The 18,530-nt window shown below is 38.7% G+C and overlaps 1 protein-coding gene across 1 annotated transcript; it reads left to right on the top strand.

Moving 5' to 3' along the window:
• Positions 1 to 14,366: 14,366 nt before the first annotated feature.
• ATPsynE (ATP synthase, subunit E) lies at positions 14,367 to 16,004 on the top strand. The gene is made up of 3 exons (XM_028304286.1): positions 14,367 to 14,524; positions 14,881 to 15,037; positions 15,817 to 16,004. Exons 1-3 carry the CDS (start codon positions 14,474 to 14,476, stop codon positions 15,858 to 15,860), a joined length of 252 nt encoding a protein of 83 aa, XP_028160087.1. The 5' UTR covers positions 14,367 to 14,473; the 3' UTR covers positions 15,861 to 16,004.
• The last annotated feature ends 2,526 nt before the right edge of the window (positions 16,005 to 18,530 follow it).

The following is an 18,530-nucleotide window of genomic DNA, read 5'->3' as shown; positions in this document are numbered from 1 at the left end:
CTAGAACACTAACATTTGCTGAAAACTGAAGTGTGTTTTGCGTTAAAAAAAGCTTAAACTTACAACAGTTTAAGGCTGGGTTGCACCATCTTACTTTAACTTTGACAAACGTCAAAAATCTGTCAAACTCCATACAAAAAGCACCGGTTATCGTCATAGTTACCGTTAAAGTTAGGTGGTGCAACTCAGCCTTAAACTTGATACCTATGTCTTCGAATTCGATTGAAAGATTCAAAAGTAAATATTATTACTTATGCACACTTTCTACAATTCTACTGAAACCTTCTGTTCAGTTCAATTGTAATAAACTGTTAATGTTTACTCAAAAACGCGTTTTTTATTATTTTTCATAGTTTTCTATATGAATTTTCCGCCTACGTCACATGGCAACGGGGTAACTCTATAAAGGAGCTATAGGGCTTTTTAATAGAAATCTATTTTGGTCATACCTATCTATTTCTCACCTACGCTATTAGGTTTTCCTATTCCATTCCCTACGAACACCCTAAGGTAATTCGATTCTGGAAGTTAGGTACTCGCCGCATCACTAGCGGGTAGTTTCGCAAATTCTATGAGTAGTAATTGAAATTACCGAAATGTTTACACAAGACTTATTTAATGGCGCCTGTATGAAATCTGGACGTAACCCAGTTTCATCCAAAAGTTAGTTTTACTAATTAGTTTTGTACTCTCCAGTTGGGAAAAGGTTGGGTTTTTAGGTTATGTTTGCGTAGGTGGTTCCTTTGAGTGTAGGAGGCAGTGTTTTCCTAAATATCTTGTCGATTAAGCCGTGTGCCAATATTTGTTTGGAGAGGATCTTACCACCTTTGGTGTTGACTGCAGAGTTCTAAATTGAGGTAATTGTAAAAACGTATGTTTGGGCATTACATTTCGTTCGTTCGTTTCAGCCAAATGTCGTCCACTGCTGGACAAAGGCCTCACCCAAGGATTTTTACAACGACCGTTTAATTTCCACATTATTTGTGACTTCGTCTTTTTGGAAGCCTTTTAAAATCTTCCACGTTCTGAAGATTTTAGTTCCTTTTGCACTTAAAATAGGTTTGAGTATCAATGTTAGTCGACCTCATTTTCAAGATTTCCAAAGACTATTTGCGCGAACCATAATACGGGCTATGCCTATATCACCTGAATCATTATGTATATCCCTATTCAAATGTAACTGTATCCAATTCCCACAACTTTCCTAACATTTATAATTCGACGTTTGTACAATAACAAAGACAATAACAATATAAAGCAAATACCAGCGGATTTCCCGAAAAGGTCGCGGCATTCAACGCCCGCACCTTATGATATCGCATCGTGGAAAAACACCCAGAACACCTTTTCGCATTCAAAGTGTTTCCCGGTACTGTCAGTTTCAATAACTGATAAAAAAAAATTGCCAATTTATTTTAGCATAAATAGGTACCTTCGTGGAAAAAAATCATGGCGATATCGAAAAATTCACGCGATTGTACTAACTAGAATATTTTATTATGTAAATTATTGCTTTTTATGTCAAAATGTAATATGAACGAAAGAAAACATAAACAATATCGACTCTGATCAAAATCCTACTAATATTATAAATGCGAAAGTTTGTGTGGATGTTTGTTACTCTTTCACGCAAAAACTACTGAACGGATTTTGATGAAACTTTACAGTATTATTGTTTATAACCCAGATTAACATATAGGCTATAATTTATGACGATCTGTGACAAACTAAATTTCACGCGNCCACCTCTATTGTGCATACAACGTGATCACACCTACCTTAGATACCACAGTAATGTTGCTTTTTATTTCTTATCGTATTTTTAAGAAATGTAGGTATTTGTCAGGCAAAATTTTAAATCAGACGAAAGCACTTTTGACTGTTTTTTTGCAGTCAAAAGTGGTTTTGACTAACGCGCTTGGTCAAAACCACTTTTGACTGCAAAAAACAGTCAAAAGTGGTTTTGGCCGATTATGAGTTTTGACTGTAACTTGTATACCTTATATCGGATTGACTTAGCGCCGCGTGCGCACTGCGCATCACCACGCATCACGGTCCAGGAAACTGTCAAAGGTCGGCCACACTGTGAGGTCATGCACACGCGTGTTTGCTATCATCGCACGGACATGTGCCTTATGTGTATAGCAGTAGAGGTCATCTGGTTTATGGATAATTTACTAGAGCTAGCTCATGATTTTATGTAAGGATGTCAATATTAGCAATAAAAACAAGCTTTAAAAGGGCTTTGGAATCCTACTATCCTACTAATATAAGGCCTCAGCCTCGAACTTAGCGGGCAGCTCGCGCGGCGCTTTAGCGGCGAAGTGTTGTGTTCGGGGTTGTGTTTTCGAGATATTCGTTTTTATTCGCGAACGAAATGTCTGAACAACGGCGAAAATTTTATTTCGATTCAAATTTATTCCTTACGCTCGATTTATTGTGGGCAAAAGAAGGAGTGCGCTGCCCGCTCGTTGCCCGCTCCCTCGCCGCTGCCCGCTCCGGCGCCGCTGCCGCGCCGCTGTTTTCGAGAACCGGTCTATTTGATATTACGCATAAGATCCTGCCGCTCCCGCCCCGCCGCCGCTCCCGCGCCGCTGCCCGCTAAGTTCGAGGCTGAGGCCTTATAAATGCGAAAGTTTGGATGTCTGGATGTTTGTTACGCTTTCACGCAAAAACTACTGAACGGATTTTAATGAAACTTTACAGTATTATTGTTCATAACCAAGAATAACATATAGGCTATAAATTACGACGATATGTGACAAACTAAATTTCACGCGGGTGAAGCCGCGGGCAAAAGCTAGTTTCAAAATAATGAACCCAGGACCTTTCGCTTAGTGGACTGCTTAGACCACTGAGCTATGGAGTCATTCTAAATTGTTTACAAACGAGTGTTAAACTAAATTCAACTCATCATCATCATCATTTCAGCCATAGGACGTCCACTGCTGAACATAGGCCTCCCCCAATGATTTCCACAATGGCAGATTGGTGGCGGCCTGCATCCATCACCTTCCCGATACCTTTATAAGGTCGTCGGTTCACCTCGGATGTCCTACGCTGCGCTTTCCGGTACGCGGGTCTAGAACTTGACGGAATAGTAGATACTAGCTTTCCGCCCGCGGCTTCGCCCGCGTGGAATTTTGTCTGTCACAGAAAAAATTTATCGCGCGCGTCCCTGTTTCAAAAACCGGGATAAAAACTATCCTATGTTCTTTCCCGGGACTCAAACTATCTCTATGCCAAATTTCATCAAAATCGGTTGCGAGGTTTAAGCGGGAAAGCGTAACAGACAGACAGACAGACAGACAGACAGACAGACAGACAGACAGACCGACAGAGTTACTTTCGCATTAGTTGGGATTAATATGATATCATTAAATAACCTACTTGTAATTGAAATCAAAGTGAGCAAGCGAGCGAAAACGGGCAAAAGTTAGTATTCGATATTTTTCTCGATTATTCCAACAATGTACACGCTGAAACCATAAATATATTATTTTAATGCATCCGTAAAGTTTATTAGCATATAAAAATAAAATACGTGCATTCCGCTTTTAGGACTCTAATAAACTAGCACGCGCCCGCGGCTTCGCCCGCGTGTAATTTTGTCTGTCACAGAAAAACTTTATCGCGCGCGTCCCTGTTTCAAAAACTGGGATAAAAACTATCCTATGTCCTTTCCCGAGACCAAAACTATCTCTATGCCAAATTTCATCAAAATCGGTTCAGTGGTTTAGGAGTGAAAGCAAGACAGACAGACAGAGTTACTTTCGCAATTATAATATTAGTATAGATCTTAGAAAGGTATTTGTATTCCCCTAACTTATTGGGTATTTTTAGTTTTTCTTTGTGGGTGTCGTAGGAGGCGGTTAAGGGAGAAATATGCGACAGACAGCCCTCCCCAACCCGTCTGGCCAGCGTGGGGAGTGTAGGACAAACCCATTTGCCTCTGGTAAATTAGAGAGTCGTGCTCGCAATGGAGACTGAATGACCTGATGATGATATCAGGTGTAAGAGTCAAGGAACCAAGTGAGAACTATTATAAATTGAAAGATAAAGCAGTTGACAGCAATATCCAATACTAGAGTAGAACTTTGTCGGCCGTTTGGTGTAGTGGTTCGGAAAGGACTACTATGCCGAGAGGTCCCAGGTTCGATTACCGGCCGGGCAGAAATTGAAATAATGAATTTTAATTTCTGTGATGGGTCTGGGTGTTACTATCCTACTAATATTATAAATGTGAATGTTTGGATGTCTAGATGTCTGGATGTTTGTTACTATTTCACGCAAAAATTACTGAACGAATTTTGATGAAACTTTACAGTATTATTGTTTATGACCCAGAATAACATATAGGCTATAATTTATGACGATTTGTGCCAAACTAAATTTCACGCGAGTGAAGCCGCGGGCAAAAGCTAGTATATAATATATATGTATGTTTATATCCGTTGTCTAGTCCCCATAGTACAAGCTAGCTTAGTTTGGGACTAGAAGCGTAGTGTAAAATGTCCAAGGATATATTTTATTATTTATTCAACTGATGGCTTTAGGGGCAGAAAAGTTCTCGAGTGGCGACCACCGGAAGGCGTAGTGTAGGCAGGCAGGCCTGATTAGGTGGAACGACGACCGGGTGAAGGTAGCAGGAGGTACCTGGATGCGGGCAGCACATAGCCGGTAGTTGTGGAAATCCTAGAGAGACATTTATGCAGCATTTGAATGCTTTATGCTGACGATGATGATGGATTAACATCATCATAGCTCGCACTTATTACCGTTTCATGTAAGCTATAGTCTGGTCCGCGAGCACGTAGAATTTTGTCCAATGACCCCAAGCTACCCATCCTTATCGCTCGCGCGTAATTATATTGCTGTCGCGACTGTGCGACGGGCGCCCGCAGTGAGTGTGCGAGCGCGACAGCAACATAATTACGCGCGAGCGATAAGGATGGGTAGCTTGGGGTCATTGGACAAAATTCTACGAGCTCACAGACCGGGCTTTATAAACTACTGATTGAAAAAGAGGCCAACAAAGGTCAATGAGTTTCTTCCGCCACTTCTTCTCAGCACCAGCCCATATGTTGTCCCGAAGTGGTGGTAGAGCAAGCCATATTTGGGTTCGTGTATAAAGGGCCTATTTATTTATTTATTTATTTATTCTAGAAGGCTGCTTGAAGGCTTACAGAAAATCCAACGCGCCAACAAGTTATAGGTACAATCGTGCAAATAATATCAATACTTTATGTACTGAATAAACTATTTTAATTTGAATCAACTCTATAATGAAGATACATTACAACATGGGAGGCAGCCGAGGCAGGGGAGGGCAGTTGCACCTAGTGTTCCCGAGGCCTATAGGCTTTTAGGCTTTTTTTTAAGGCCAGCCTATGAATTAGGGGCTACAGCGGGAAAAAAGCCTAAAAAGGTCTTTTAGGCCTTTAGGCTAGGCCTTTTTCATAGCCTTTTTTGTCCACCCGATGACTATAGGCTTTTAAGGCAAAACCTATAAAGATTTTTCGTCCTTTAGGCTAGGTCTATTTTATTTATTTGTAAACACCTAATTGTACAACAGGATGCAATAAATGAATATGAATTTTTAACCGACTTCAAAAAAGAAGGAGGTTATATGTTCGACTGTATGTATTTTTTTTCTATGTATGTTCACCGATTACTCCGTCAATTGTGGAACGATTTTCAAATTTCTTTTTTTGTTCGATAAGGTACACTTCTGAGGTGGTCCCATTGTCACCAAGTCAGGATCTGATGATGGGATCCTAGAAATATATGATAATAATAATGTATAACAATTAGTACTCAATTTATTTCCAATTTCAAACAATATTCGTTTTTATTTAATTTTAAAATAAATGCAATACAAAAATACTTGTTTAATTCATACTAAGCCATAACCTGAATAATGGCTATAGCCTTATAATAAGCCTACTACTCGAAAAAGACTTTAGTCGGAAATAAAGCCTAAAAGGCTATTTAGGCCTATAGGTTTTTTTTTAAACCTATAAGCTTTTTATAATGAGTAGCCTTTTAAAAGCCTAGTAGTCTATCATTTATTTATTTATTTATTTATTTATTTATTTATTACGGTATACCAACAACATTACATACAAAGTAATTACATGAAAATCTTACATATAGAAGTTTAGTGTGTATGCATGCCAATAACAGGTACACACAGCTTTGGCTAATATACTTAGTTTATTTCAATTAATAAGTAGATAAGAAGTACAGTCAACAGCATATCAGACCACATATATTTGTTGTAGAATAGCTCACATTTTAAGTTCTTAAGGTACCTACCACACTGTTCGGCTTGATATGCTGTCGTCTGCAGAATCAACACAGCGATTATAGCACCACTGCTTATATTTACTTGCGTTGGTTGTGAATACTTAAGGCTACAAGAATAAATGAAATCTATCATGGCCAAAAAAAGAACTAAATAGGCTTAATTTTAAGCCTAAAAGCCTATAGGCCCCGGGAACACTAGTTGCACCCCTGGAAATCTGGCAGAAAATATATGACTCGCCTAAAAGCGGTACAGTTGTTTTAAAGGAGCTAAGTCAAATGATCTAACCAAGAAAATATCTAGCAAATCTTCCACAGTTATCTCGCAAGATTGAAAACAACAATCGTATCTTGAAATGTTATCACAACTGCAGCTGACCTTTACAATCTGTTTTCCTATTGAAAACCCATTTATAACTCGTTTAGAAATCATCGCTGTACTTAGTAGAAGTAGGTTTTTATATTGGAAGGTTTCTCCATTCGTTTTAATGTAGTTTTCCATTAGTTCTTTATTCTCTGAAAGGTGATTTAACGCAAAATAAATTCGTAACTAGCTGACCCGAACTCCTATGTTCTTTTGATTAATTTCGTTGCGGGTCCAATGACAGTTAACTTTCCCCCGGGACAAACTTGACCTTCATTGGTTGGGTTTTTATCGCGGTCAAGCTGTAGATCCTGGCTACACAGGAGTTGCAGCGGTGGGAACGAGAGGTGGGAATAGTCCCGATAACTAGCTGACCCGGCGAACTTCGTATCGCTTATGTACTCAAAAATATTGTAAGATTCTAATGGTGAAATCATTTTTCAAATAGGTCCAATAGTTTCGGAGCCTATTCACTGCTGAACATAGGCCTCCCCAATGATTTCCATCGGTTGGTAGCGACATGCGTCCAGCGCCTTCCTGCTACCTTAATAATGTCGGTCCACCTTGTAGGTGGACGTCCTACGCTGCGTTTTTCAGTACGCGGCCTCCACTCCAGAACCGTGATGCCCCATCGGCCGTCAGTTCCGCGTACTATGTGCCCTGCCCATTGCCACTTCAGCTTGCTAATCCGTCAGTCTATGTCAGTGACTTTAGTTCNCTTTGGGTGACCTTGAGCCTTCTTATGAGGCCCATAGTAAGCGACCACGTCTCAGATCCGTACACCATCACTGGCAACACATACTGGTCAAACACTTTTGACTTGAGACAGTTATCATCATAAGGTCATTAAGTCTCCAATGCAGGAGCACGACTCTCCAATTTACCAGAGGCAAATGGAGGATTTGGCCTACACTCCCCACGCTGGCCAGACGGGTTGGGGAGTCTTTCAGTGATAGGCCGCAATGGACAATTTGACACCATTCTCCAATAATTCGAAATCACAACTTTTCTAAAAAGACGCTTCATTCTGGTCTTAAAAACTTGATTAATTTTAAATTACCTGTAAATTACGAATTTTGGTCGCATTGTAATTGAAAAAAGTAGTTTATTTGAGTTGACAAAATAGTGACGTCACTTGCTTGTAATGCCATACAAAATCTATGGGAGAGTTTCGTTTTGACAGTTTTAAAAAGTAAGTCAATTGATTGGTAGTGTCAACATGTCTATTCATGCGAAATCGCGGGCAAAAACTAGCATCTTCATTACAAAATTACTAAAAGATTAATAGGTATTCCATCACTTTCTTATCGTATCTTGCCCGCATGATAACATTCAATGTGCAAGCGTAAGTAGTAGCTTAAGAGTTTACTTTTTTTTATATCTGAAACACGTTTTTATACGCCTCTATGGTCGAGTGGTTGGTCCTGGGTTTGACTCTTGAAAGGGACAAATACAATGTCCCTGGAGGACATTGGAGGATGAGGGCGTGTGGCAGATATGTTCTTTAAAAGGTGTAGATGTTGCAGTCAAAACTCATAATCAGTCAAAAGTGGTTTTGGTCAATGTCACTTTTGACTGATTTATCCAGTCAAAAGTTTTAACCATGAAGGGCGTTAGTCAAACCACTTTTAGCTGCGTAAAATCAGTCTAAATTCATACAGTGTTATGATTAGTGAAAATTACTTGGAAATCATCAAAAATATGTTATAATACCATTTTAAAGTCTAATTTTGATATGATTTGTGTATACAACGTGATCCCACCTACCTTAGATACCACAGTAGTAATGTTGCTTTTTATTTCTTATCGTATTTTTAAGAAATGTAGGTGTTTGTCAGGCAAAATTTTAAATCAGACGAAAGCAATTTTGACTGATTTTTTACAGTCAAAAGTGGTTTTGACTAACGCGCTTGGTTAAAACCACTTTTGACTGCAAAAAAACAGTCAAAAGTGGTTTTGACCGATTATGAGTTTTGACTGTAACATGTATACCTTAAAGATCGGATTGACTTAGAGCCGCGTGCGCATCACGGTCCAGGAAACTGTCAAAGGTCGGCCACACTGTGAGGTCATGCACACGCGTGTTTGCTATCATCGCGCGGACATGTGCCTTATGTGTATAGCAGTAGAGGTCATCTGGTTTATGGATAATTTACTAGAGCTAGCTCATGATTTTATGTAAGGATGTCAATATTAGCAATAAAAACAAGCTTTAAAAGGGCTTTGGAATCCTACAAATATTATAAACGCGAAAGTTTGGATGTCTGGATGTTTGTTACTCTTTCACGCAAAAACTACTAAACGGATTTTAATGAAACTTTACAGTATTATTGTTCATAACCAAGAGTAACATATAGGCCAGGGATGGCGAACCTTTATGTCTCAACGTGCCACTTTTCAGAAAAAAATGTTTGATGTAGTCATAGACGTGCCATCAAATAACACCTAATGCTATCAATGAGGAGTATAGTACAAGTGGCGCCACTGGCGAGTGACAAGGCCTTACCACAGCCTTACTTTACAGTGGCACTAACGGACGACTTATTTACTATTTTATTTTATAGTGAATTTTGTGATTGGTGGCGTGCCCTCAATATTGTGGCGCGTGCTATTGATGGCACGCGTGCCATTGGTTCGCCATCCCTGATATAGGCTATAAATTATGACGATATGTGACCAACTAAATTTCACGCGGGTTAAGCCGCGGGCAAAAGCTAGTTTCAAAATAATTTAAGCTTGAAATCGAATGCCTCAATTGGAAAGTGAACCCAGGACATTTCGCTTATTGGACTGCTTAAACCACTGAGCTATGGAGTCATTCTAAATTGTAAATCAGACGAGTGTTAAACTGAATTCAACTCATCATCATCATTTCTACCATAGGACGTCCACTGCTGAACATAGGCCTCCCCCAATGATTTCCACAATGGCCGATTGGTGGCGGCCTGCATCCAGCACCTTCCCGCTACCTTTATGAGGTCGTCGGTTCACCTCGGATGTCCTACGCTGCGCTTTCCGGTACGCGGGTTAACAGAATAGTAGATATTAATATATCATTAAATAACCTACTTGTAATTGAAATCAAAGTGAGCAAGCGAGCGAAAACGGGCAAAAGTTAGTATTCGATTTTTTTTCTCGATTATTCGAACAATGTACACGCTGAAACCATAAATATATTATTTTAATGCATCCGTAAAGTTTATTAGCATATAAAAATAAAATACGTGCATTCCGCTTTTAGGACTCTAATAAACTAGCACGCGCCCGCGGCTTCGCCCGCGTGGAATTTTGTCTGTCACAGAAAAACTTTATCGCGCGCGTCCCTGTTTCAAAAACCGGGATAAAAACTATCCTATGTCCTTTCCCGGGACTCAAACTATCTCTATGCCAAATTTCATCAAAATCGGTTCAGCGGTTTAGGCGTGAAAGCATGACAGACAGCGTTACTTTCGCATTTATAATATTAGTAGATCTTAGAAAGGTATTTGTATTCCCCTAACTTATTATTGGATATTTTTAGTTCTTCCTGTGAGGGTGTCGTAGGCGACTAAGGGAGAAATATGCGACCGTCAGGCATCCTCAACCCGTCTGGCCAGCGCGCAGCGTGGGGAGTGTAGGACAAACCCATTTGCCTCTGGTAAATTAGAGGGTCGTGCTCGCAATGGAGACTGAACGACCTGATGATGATATGAGGTGTAAGAGTCAAGGAACTAAGTGAGAACTACACTCAACATCAAATAAACCGCACCTTCCGCGACGCGAACTTTAAAGATTTTCTTCTGACACAATTATGGTACCCCAACAATATTGGTGTTATTTGAAAGCCCAATAAATATCCTTAAAGAAAAATACATTTTATTTCTAAATAAATGGTTAACATATACCATAAATGTGACTTAAAAATAGACCTCACTTTGGGCTCACTTCTGGGATCAATTAGACCAATTTTTATGGTTATAAAACCAAGTAAAGATCTCACGTGTCCTCTTTAACAGATGGATAGCGATTAATCCCAACTTAACAGTTTTATAGTCATAAAAAATGGCTATAGCGTAACTACCTATTTTTTGAAGAAGTGACTCTGGCTCCTTGTAAAGACACATTTTTGGGGTAAAAAACTTTCCTTTAATGAAATGAAGTTTAGAACTAGGCTTTTAAATGGTACCAATGTTGGTGGGAAGTGGGGATGCATACGTTTGAAAGTTTTCGTCTATGCGACGGGCGCCTGCAGTGAGTGTGCGAGCGCGACAGCAACATAATTACGCGCGAGCGATAAGGATAGGTAGCTTGGGGTCATTGGACAAAATTCTACGTGCTCACAGACCGGGCTTTATAAACTACTGATTGAAAAAAAGGTCAATGCGTTTCTTCCGCCACTTTTTCTCAGCACCAGCCCCTATGTTGTCCCGAAGTGGTGGTAGAGCAAGCTATATTTGGGTTCGTGTATAAAGGGCCTTTGTACTGCATAAACTATTTGAATTTGAGTCAACTCTAGATAGATTACATGGGTGTACCCAGGAGGCAGGGGAGGGCAGCTGCCCCCCTGGAAATCTGGCAAAAAATATTTGGTTAAATATATAGTTGTTTTAAAGGAGCTAAGTCAAATGATCTGACCAAGAAAATCTCTAGCAAATCTTCCACAGTTATCTCGCAAGATTGAAAACAACAATCCTATCTTGAAATGTTATCACAACTGCAGCTGACCTTTACAATCTGTTTTCCTATTGAAAACCCATTTATAACTCGTTTAGAAATCATCGCTGTACTTAGTAGACGTAGGTTTTTATTGGAAGGTTTCTCCATTCGTTTTAATGTAGTTTTCCATTAGTTCTTTATTCTCTGAAAAGTGATTTAACGCAAAATAAATTCGTAACTAGCTGACCCGAACTCCTATGTTCTTTTGATTAATTTCGTTGCGGGTCCAATGACAGTTAACTTTCCCCCGGGACAAACTTGACCGTAGATCCTGGCTACACAGGAGTTGCAGCGGTGGGAACGAGAGGTGGGAATAGTCCCGAACTTTGTACCTCTTATGTACTCAAAAAGAATGTAAGATTCTAATGAAAGAATTTTTAAATTCGGTCCAATAGTTTCGGAGCCTATTCACTGCTGAACATAGGCCTCCCCAATGATTTCCATCGGTTGGTAGCGGCTTGCGTCCAGCGCCTTCCTGCTACCTTTATAATGTCGGTCCACCTTGTGGGTGGACATCCCACGCTGCGTTTTCCAGTACACAGCCTCCACTCCAGAACCTTGATGCCCCATCGGCCGTCAGTTCTGCGTACTATGTGCCCTGCCCATTGCCACTACAGCTTGCTAATCCGTCAGTCTATGTCAGTGACTTTAGTTCGTTTACTCCTTATTTCTTTGGATTTGCCTCTTATTTACAGGAAATACCATGAATAATTATGTGTAACGTAACAAGCAGAATGACCTCACACCTCTAAACTACATAGTTTCAAAGTTCATAGTCTAGTTACAACAATATCAACAAATATGTTTATTAGCAAATTACTACATAATTCATTTAATTAGAATACCCTTCACTCAAATTGATAAATGCTGTGTGAACTTTACACTGAGTGACACTTTAGGACTCAATAATAAACTTTGTACTTTGTATCTTCTTTGTATCAAAGGGTTTTTGTTTTACATAAAAGTATTCATTAAATAACAGGTTATTCACACCGAACTGCTAAATCTGTCCTTCAACTGTCAACNTCTGTCCTTCAACTGTCAACTATCAATCTGTTTTCGATTAAATATTCATATCAATATCTTCAAAAGTGCCTGACCTAGCTTTATGAATTAAAAAGTAAATTAATTAAAGCTTTTTATTTTTCATAGGGCTGATTTTTTAAATCGTCGGATAACTTTTAACTGAAGAATAAGTTTGGCACATTGACAGTTTCAGTATGGAAGATATATCACAATGACAAGTTTATTCTCTCCGTATGCATACAAAAACCGGAACTGGACCTACGATCTGGTAAAGGTCTCAGGTAGAGCCTGGATGCGGGCAGCGCAGGACCGTTCATTGTGGAAAACCTTGAGGGAGGCCTTTGTCCAGCAGTGGACGTCATTTGGCTGTAACGAACGATTCAAGGACAAACGGATATTACTAATAGATTTATGAATGTTCTGTAAACAGATAACCTGATCCGTATAAAAACAAAATTATCAGATAATAGGCATTGATAACTAAATATTTGATAACTGCCATCAATAATGTTTTAATCAGTCATTTAAGGCCTTCAGACAAGGTTTTATAACGAGTTTAATTCCTTGCTGTTTACGTTTTTTACCTAACATGTGGTTTTTCGTGTGTTTACTTACTTCAATACATAGTACAAAACAAACGACCGTATTCACAAACAATACTTGCTTAAGTGAAGCAGCAATTCGAACGCACAGCGTTGAATAAAGCTCTGTGATTGGTTCGTGTGTCACCCTGTGCGTCCACCCACACTGTGAGACCTCATAGTAATGTTTGTGAATACGGGCGAAAGTGGCTTTTTTCAGCTGTCTGTGTGTATGTTTAGATCTTTAAAACTACGCAACGGATTTTGATACGGTTTTTTAATACATAGAGTGATTCAAGAGGAAGTTTTATATGTACACTTAGCATCCGTGCGAAGCCGAGGCGGGTCGCTAGTAATTTATGTGTATGTATTTTAGCAGCAACATCGGTCGATCCTCGAGTTACGACAAAAAAATAACGTCACAAGATTCTAAATTATTTCGTGTGCCTACGTAAAATGTAAACAAAAATACGCATTGGGTACTGCGAAATAACAACGTTAGGTGTGTTTCTTATTTATAATTGCGCAGGTTAGATAATCAATATAATAAAGATCTGCGACGTTGTCTGAAACTGGATTAGGTTTGTAGGTAAGAATCTAAATGAGGAAAATCGACCAAAAATGGTAAGGTACACCGATAGGTTATGTTATCTCCAATTTTAAAGTTTCACACGTGAATCGTCATCAAAAGGGTGCTTTGTTGTACACAAAAGCAGCCGAACTAACACATGAGTCATACGATGTGAGAAGAATTCATTAAATTAAGTATCACAATTTGTAACCTTTTTATTAAGAAACTGTACCTACGAAACATATTCGAACGGTGATATTGCATTTTAAACGAATAAATTAACTGGCAGAATGCGTTTTTCCTGTAGGCAGGTAAGTAAATAGGGGCTATTTATAAAAATAATATTATGATGTGTTTTTTTCGCACAATTTAGGGGCACAGGACTTACCTCGAAAAGTTTGAGAAGTATGTTCACGTACAGCCTCCGCACACCCAAAGACTTGCCGATGGACGCCAGGAATATTATGCACAAGATTAATAGAAGTATCGGCGTGTAAAGTATCGAGACCGCAACAGACACAAACGATGTGAGTAACGCCATTTTGACGACTGATTGATGAATGATAATGATTGAGATTGATTGAATCTTGAGATATGAATGAACTACGTCATTCATTCGTACTGTCAAAATTCCAGTTGCCATGAAAAAAAATTGAGTTATATGCGAATCGATAAAATAAATTCAATCATTGCAAACAATCTTCAAAACAGTTGATTTATGTACAGAAAACAATGGGAAATCGTAGAAAAAGTAAAAAAAGCTTTCGTTTGTCAATTCCAAAACTGCTAAAGGTTTCCAAATATTTGTAATCTATTTGCCATATAATTTTAGTGTGGCAACACTGATATTATAACCTCGACCGAAAGGGAATCGTATTGGGATTTTGATAAATCCTTTTTGGATTATTTATTCCCGAAAAATAAACCAAAATGTCTGATCTACCTTACGGACCCCCAGTGCGTGTATCGCCCCTTATCCGAGTAAGTAATTTTGTTAATAATAAATTATCAAGTTCAACATTTTTCAAACATTATGTAACGCAGTGTTTTTGAACTGTTTTTCCATTTTCAAATGGAAAAATCTTTTTAAATTCGTAATATTTTATAGCTGCCGTCTAAATGTGTCAAAGTTTTTGAGGTATAGTGGCCAGGATGTGCTGTTAAGATGTGAAAAGAGTTTGTGGTTTTTCGTAACCTCTGTGCTTTTCTATTCTAATTCATAGCCCAGTCTTTCATTTTTAGATCTTTACTAATGTCAGTAAAAGTCCCTAAATTCCCTCAATTTGCCTGCAGTCTCCAAATATCTCATACCAAATTGATATTGTTAACAATTTCAGTTCGGCCGTTGGTCGTTCCTCACCGCAGGAGTCCTGTATGGTGCTTTCCACCAGAACAGACTGTCCAAGAAAGAGGCAGCGTTCCGTGAGGTAGAAGCCAAAGAGAAGGTTATCAGAGACGCAAAACTTAAACAGGAGAAGGCGATAGCTGCTGCTGGTAATATTTACTTACCATTTTTATTTTAACCGCCTCTGTGGTCTAGTGGTAAGACCACCTGCTTCAGACAGAGGTGCAGAGGTCATGGGTTCGATTCCCAGTGGGTTCAGATTTTTCTGTTCGGTTTGGTTGGTGGTATTGCTTGTTCTAAGTCCGCCTGGCTAGCTACCACCATCTTACCTAAGTCTGCCGCCATAACAACAATGTTAAAACAGCATTGTTGTGTTCCGGCAGTTAGAGGTAAGATAGCCAGTTCCTCCGTGGTTGAGGATTCCGGGTGAAGCTCGCTTCCACCTTCGGCCTGATCATCGCTTCCTCATAGTGGATAAAAAAAATACTGATAGAAAGGGTTCCTATCATCCTGGGCAAGCTTGTTGGGGGAAGATGGGAAATGCCCATTAAAAAGTTAAATGCTTTTTGAATAGTATTTTAAAGTTACATTTCCATACTTATGTTACTTAAGTGTTCAACGCTATGTCACTTTTATTTGTAAGACAGTTAAAAAACTTTAATAATTCCTAAACTTTAAAATATTTTGGGAAACTTAATTTCTTCCTGACATTTTTTTTTCCTGAGAAGGGAACAACAATCTTTAGAAGGCTGAAATTGTATGATGGTCTTATCATTTCCCTTGATAATGATATTCTATGGTTTTTGGTCCTCATAGCACTAGATCCTTACCTACTTTAGTAGCACTAATGAAGACTTTATTTTAATAAAAATAAACAAGATCCAGTACCATTGTTAATTTAACTAACTTATTTTTTCTCTGTTTTCAGCTGAAATCAAAGCACTGGAAGAAATGGTAGCACCCAAGAAGTAAACTGGTCATCAAACACTAGTTTTAAGAGTATAGTGAAGCCGCCACATCCTACCCATCATTTCGAAAACAACTACACAAAATGTCGCGAATTCCAACATCTTATTAATTTAATGTATTTAAAATATAGGTGATTGTACAAAAGTTTGGAACTTGTTTTAATTTTTCCCTAACCACATCATGACAATAATAAGTGTCGGTCGTTTGGTGTAGTGGTTCGGAACGAACTACTATGCCGAGAGGTCCCGGCTTCGATTCCCGGCCGGGCAGAAATTGAAATGATGAATTTTTTTTTCTGTGATTGGTCTGGGTGTTACTAATGTATAATTTACAATAAAAATATTTAAGTATGTTTAAATCCGTCGTCTAGTATAGTACAAGCTTTGCTTAGTTTGGGACTAGAGGCGCAGCAGTGTAAAATGTCCAAGGATATTATTTAAGCGATTGGTATCATAAAGCTCATTCGTTATTTGTACTAACATCTTTCATCTTCGAATCGGTACCAAAAATCCTGGGGGGGCACCACAGACCATTCTGGGGTGCCTTAGCCCCTCGCTATAATATGTATGGACTTATGAACAGCCCCAGGTGCCAACCATGCTACGCCGCCACTGGGCGCAGGACTGGTCTTTGTGGAAATCCTTGGGGGACACATTAATTTGTCCAGCAGTAGACGTCATTCGGCTGAAACGATCGAAATAATTGTGCAAGTGTCTGATATTGATGTTACACACCTCAGATCCACTAACGAACCTCTATCATCAAGGAAAATAGAAAAATGTACTTAACGGAGTGCCTACGAATTTCAAATAGCAATATCACTTTAACTCGTCAGAATGTGTCAAATATAAAAGGGGTTGGTGCCTACTTTTAAGCTCACTTTAAAGTCCTAAATTTTCATATGTACACTATCGCATCTCGAGGGGGGCTCTTCGTGTTAAATCTTTATAATCTCTATTCCCAAGACTCCTCCAAAATAACCGGAATTCACCGTAATAGATATACCTAAATACTACTTATATTATATATTAGCTACTTACTGTCTCAAACTAAAAAAGAAATTGATTGATAATACCTAGCTAACTTACTATCGTTTCAGCCAAATAACGTCCACTGCTGGACAACGTCCTCCCCCAAGGATTTCCATAATTACCTGTCCTGCGCTGCGAAGCAAATTTAACTTACTATAATAGAAAGAAAGAAAAAAAATTTATTTGGTACTAAATGATACACATTAATAATGTTTTTTGTATGCTCATCTCACAATAAAATTGTGATTCATAATCGTTTTCATTCCAATCATCAGCTGGCGTACAAAAACATCCGCAAAATGTGACACAGAACTAACTGCCACACCTACTTGAAAATTAATTAATGTCGGTACACATTACTAGAGAAAACACTTCATTATTTTCATCATAGTGAAGATACATTCAGTAGATATGATTTATTTTGTTTCTTGTGTATAATAAGATAAAGTAGTACTTGTACGACTATTCCCACCTATTTCTACAGCTTGTGTGTCACAAGAAATACTTAAAGCATTAGTACGCTTCTTGCGCTGCTTCTTTTTGTCCCGAAACAGCGGAAAAGTTTGGACATAAAATCTCTTATTACAAAAAATTAATTAGGTACCTATANACCGTCATGAAGACCACTTTTCGATAGGGTAAGTCCTTTACGCGGTATAACCGGAAAACCGAAAAAACGCCCCTTTCGGGGGCCCCCACCACTTAAGCACAACTCCGTCGAAGTCGAAAACTTAGGAGAGTCTTAATGGGCAACCAATGAAGCCATTAAAGCAAAAAAAATCTTTTGTAGGAATTATTTCCGATTTAATCAATTTTTGTGTTTAATTCTACTGGCCTAGAAGGGGTTGGTGCCTACTTTTAAGCTCAGTTTAAAGTCCTAAATTTTCATATTTACACTATCGCATCTCGAGGGGGGCTCTTCGTGTTAAATCTTTATAATCTCTATTCCTAAGACTCCTCCAAAATAACCGGAATTCACCGTAATAGATATACCTAATTCCTAAATACTACTTATATTATATATTAGCTACTTACTGTCTCAAACTAAAAAAGAAATTGATTAATAATACCTAGCTAACTTACTATCGTTTCAGCGAAATAACGTCCACTGCTGGACAACGTCCAACGTCCTCCCCCAAGGATTTCCATAATGACCGGTCCTGCGCGCGAAGCTAATTAAACTTACTATAATAATTTATTTTGTATGCTCGTCTAACAATAAAATTGTGATTCATAATCGTTTTCATTCCAATCATCAGCTGGCGTAAAAAAACATCCGCAAAATGTGACACAGAACTAACTCTGCCACACCTACTTGAAAATTAATTAATGTCGCTACACATTACTAGAGAAAACACTTTATTATTTTCATCATAGTAAAGATACATTCAGTAGGTAGATGATTTATTTTGTTTCTTGTGTACGACTATTCCCACCTCTCGTTCCGCTTCTAACAGCTTACTTAAGTGTCACAAGAAATAAAGCATTAGTGCGCTTCTTGCGCTGCTTCTTTTTGTCCCGAAACAGCGGAAAAGTTTGGACATAAAACCTCTTATTACAAAAATTTAAGTAGGTACCTACCTACTAATTATGTCAATTTAAACCAGAGTTCAACCAGTCTAACTTTTTATAAGGGGAGAGT

Source organism: Ostrinia furnacalis, unplaced genomic scaffold (assembly GCF_004193835.3).
Source record: "Ostrinia furnacalis isolate ACB-3 unplaced genomic scaffold, ASM419383v2 OfSCF1410, whole genome shotgun sequence".
Classification (NCBI taxonomy): domain Eukaryota; kingdom Metazoa; phylum Arthropoda; class Insecta; order Lepidoptera; family Crambidae; genus Ostrinia; species Ostrinia furnacalis.
The sequence above is the reverse complement of the archived record's forward strand: the minus strand, read 5'-3'. Positions and strand labels throughout refer to the sequence as shown.

Coding starts and splice junctions, on each gene's coding strand:
- ATPsynE (XM_028304286.1), top strand. CDS start 14,474: ATGTCTGATCTACCTTACGGACCCCCAGTGCGTGTATCGCCCCTTATC. Junction 14,525..14,880: donor GTGTATCGCCCCTTATCCGA/GTAAGTAATTTT, acceptor TAACAATTTCAG/TTCGGCCGTTGGTCGTTCCT. Junction 15,038..15,816: donor GAAGGCGATAGCTGCTGCTG/GTAATATTTACT, acceptor CTCTGTTTTCAG/CTGAAATCAAAGCACTGGAA.